At 31.2% G+C, this 3,064-nt stretch overlaps 1 protein-coding gene across 1 annotated transcript; it reads left to right on the top strand.

Annotated features, from left to right (window-relative positions):
• The first annotated feature begins 309 nt into the window (after positions 1-309).
• LOC128388632 (uncharacterized) lies at positions 310-2,250 on the top strand. Its single transcript, XM_053348061.1, has 4 exons — positions 310-864; positions 939-1,555; positions 1,869-1,935; positions 2,006-2,250. Exons 1-4 carry the CDS (start codon positions 399-401, stop codon positions 2,248-2,250), a joined length of 1,395 nt encoding a protein of 464 aa, XP_053204036.1. The 5' UTR covers positions 310-398.
• Positions 2,251-3,064: the final 814 nt, after the last annotated feature.

Here is a 3,064-nt window from a genome sequence, read left to right as displayed (position 1 = left end):
AAATGTCATAATCAACATTTTTTTTGAGAAATTGATTCTTTGGGTTAATTTTTTCAATTTCTCCAATTTTCAAATGTGATTTTTTTCTATTTTTCTATTTTTTTCTACCTTTGTTTTCATCTCCCTTTTATTTCTTTTCCCTATTTTGATCAAAAATTTGATGTCTCTCGAGACTCAAATTAAATTGATTATCAAATCAGATTCAATTCAAAACAGGAAAAATTTTATCCAATTATACATTTGTGATGCAATCTTAACTGGTTAGATTCTTCATCTTTGGGTTTATTTGACGATATAAACTCAATGGAGTCTCTTGTAATTGTGAACACTTGTATTTACCCTTCCTTACAATTCAGTTCAATTTTTCAAATTCAATTTTGTATTTATTTTCCCATATAATGTCACAGTCAAGGCAAAAGTCTACTAAGTCAAGTTCATTTCCAAATGTTGATTCCTTTTATAAAACCTCTGGTCAAAATGTGTTAAAACAGTTGCAACGCAAGATTGTTAAAAAAAGTTCTGGCGCTCAATCTACCCAGGCCAAGTCAACCAGTCGATCTCAATCTCCTCCTGCTCCTTCATCTCCGACTTTGTTCAGTAAGAAGCAAAAAGTAAATCATTCACAGCCAACAACTTGTGACACAATTCGAAAGGACCCAAACGGATTATATGCTGTTATTCTGCCTAATTTCACCGATCATAAAAAGAAAAATTTAAATCAACCGATTTTGATAATCGTGGATAAAAAAGATGTCGAAAATTGTGGAATAACAAATCACGAATCAATTGTGCAATCAGCAGGGAATCAATTCATCACAAAACTAAATTACATGCGTATTTCGTTCAAGTTCATAGCTCTAGCAGGTGAGTTGTAATTTCATTGAAAATATTCATCAGAAAGAGACTCAAAGTAATCATGTATTTGTTTTCTGCTTCAGAATCTATTTCAGAACTTTACAAAAAACTTAAACAGAATGTGAAGTATAATGCAGAATGGAGAAACTTGAAAAAAGTTATCAATTACACAAGCGAAATACTGGAAATAAATATCGATCCTGCTGTATATGAAAACGATTTCCCAGATTATGTGTCAATCGAAAGTGACGAGTTGAATAAATTACTAGGAATAGAATCTCATGGTGGAGAAAAAAATCCATCAACTGTTCTTAATGAGACCAAAGACTCTGATAAAAACCCAAGTGAAGGACGAAATTGCCCTCGTGAAAATGAATTTCCTGACAAAACAAAGCGTGAAAAAGTTTCAACAACGATTCAACAAGAATTGACTAGTTCATCAGAGGAATCGCCAAACAATAAGCAAGAAAGAAACACGAGCCCGAAAAGAATCGTTTTGAACAACATTCTCGAGAAAATCAGAGATTTGGAGAAAAGAAAAGAAATTTTATCCAACATTGACAGTAGTGGAATTATATTACGCTCGGTGATTGATTTACTTCAGGATGTTGTTTTTTATCTTAATGAGAAATATCAAACGATGAATCAAAATTTACATCATATTCTGACGACAGATTCAACGTATAAGAATACTAAAAAGGTGAGTTGACTAAATTCAATAATTGTATTCAATGAATTAATTTTCATTCTTTCTCATTAGAATTTTATTTTCATAGAGGAAAATTGCAACTCTCTTAATCTGTACGAAACGGCAATCAAACTTTCAAGATCAGATCCTTGTTGCCTTGCATATCAGTTGACGAGATTGGCCTTCCAAAATCTTATTATGAAAACGCTACACTAGGCAAGAGGTTATATACTCATGAAGAATTGAATGAGTTCAAGCAAGTCATTGAAAAGGTCTAAAGAGCAATAAACTTCCTCTTTGCTTCGTTTTTGGATTTTCTAATCAGTTCGAAAAGCCTTTTGAAGGTGATTTTGATCCAGAATTAGGACAGTCCAGACTGGATGCATTATTTGGTAGGTTTAATCGACAAAAATTCACCGCTCGAAATTAATCAAATCATCTTTTTCGTTTTTTATCTTCTAGATCACATTTTCCGTAAAAGTGGACAAATGAGCTACACAGAAGAGAGTTTGAATAAAGTTAGACAGCGAATCATTCGAGTCCTATCTTCATTGAATTCGTCCAAGACAAAGAAAAAGGTTAAATTCTCCATAGGAAATGATTCTGATGATTCTGACTCAAACCAACACCTTGATTCGAATCAAACAGAATCTAATGATGGAGAAATATTCAAAAGCAAAATATTTGAATCTATAAAAAGAACTTGACATTATATTATTATTACTCTTTTTTGAAAAACATTTATTGAATTATTTCGAATAAAGCAAAACTTTCTATGAGATAAATTTCCTATCATCGTTATTCTGACCGTAGAAAAGTTTCAATTTGATTGAGTAGAAAATTTTTGGTTGAATCAGTTCAGAAAATGGAAATACTATCGCGAGCAAGTCGGCGAAAAAAGTATTTTCTATGAATTTCAAACCCATTTTGAAAATAGCCAATATGAAATATGTCTATTTTCAACTTTGGAACTTGCAAATAATGATTCAATTAATGAAGACGACAATTGTTTTTTCCGCTTATCAGCGGAACGAACTCAATTCTCCGATCAATTCAGTCAAATTTGTCATTTAAAGCACTTTGACTCAAAATTGAATAAAATTAGAATCAATTTTTACTCATCAATTACTCTACATGTACTCAAAATTGACTAAATTTTGATTTTCTGTTGAACACAATTGAGTAAAAAATGACTACTTTTGAACACTTTTTTACTCAATTTTTACTCAATTTTTCGTTGACTCAAAATTGACTCAATATGCAATTGAGACATTGTTTTTGACTCAATGTTGAATCAAAAATGTTGACTGGGTTGATCAGAATGAGGTATCATTTTCTAATAGATTAGGATGACCCGTGGATTGTTAATTAGTTAATTATTGCCAGTTATCATTGATACAAGTAATTGATTGTCAAATTATCCTTGAAATTAGTAAATAATTAATGTACAAAAAAACGCACTCATTACAATTAACACACAAAGTGTCATTGATTTTTGCTTTTTACTCTGTCGCAAGAGCC

This window comes from Panonychus citri, unplaced genomic scaffold (assembly GCF_014898815.1).
Source record: "Panonychus citri isolate SS breed McGregor unplaced genomic scaffold, ASM1489881v1 Contig00101, whole genome shotgun sequence".
Taxonomy (NCBI): domain Eukaryota; kingdom Metazoa; phylum Arthropoda; class Arachnida; order Trombidiformes; family Tetranychidae; genus Panonychus; species Panonychus citri.
Note: the sequence above shows the minus strand (reverse complement) of the source record. Positions and strands in the feature narration are given on the sequence as shown.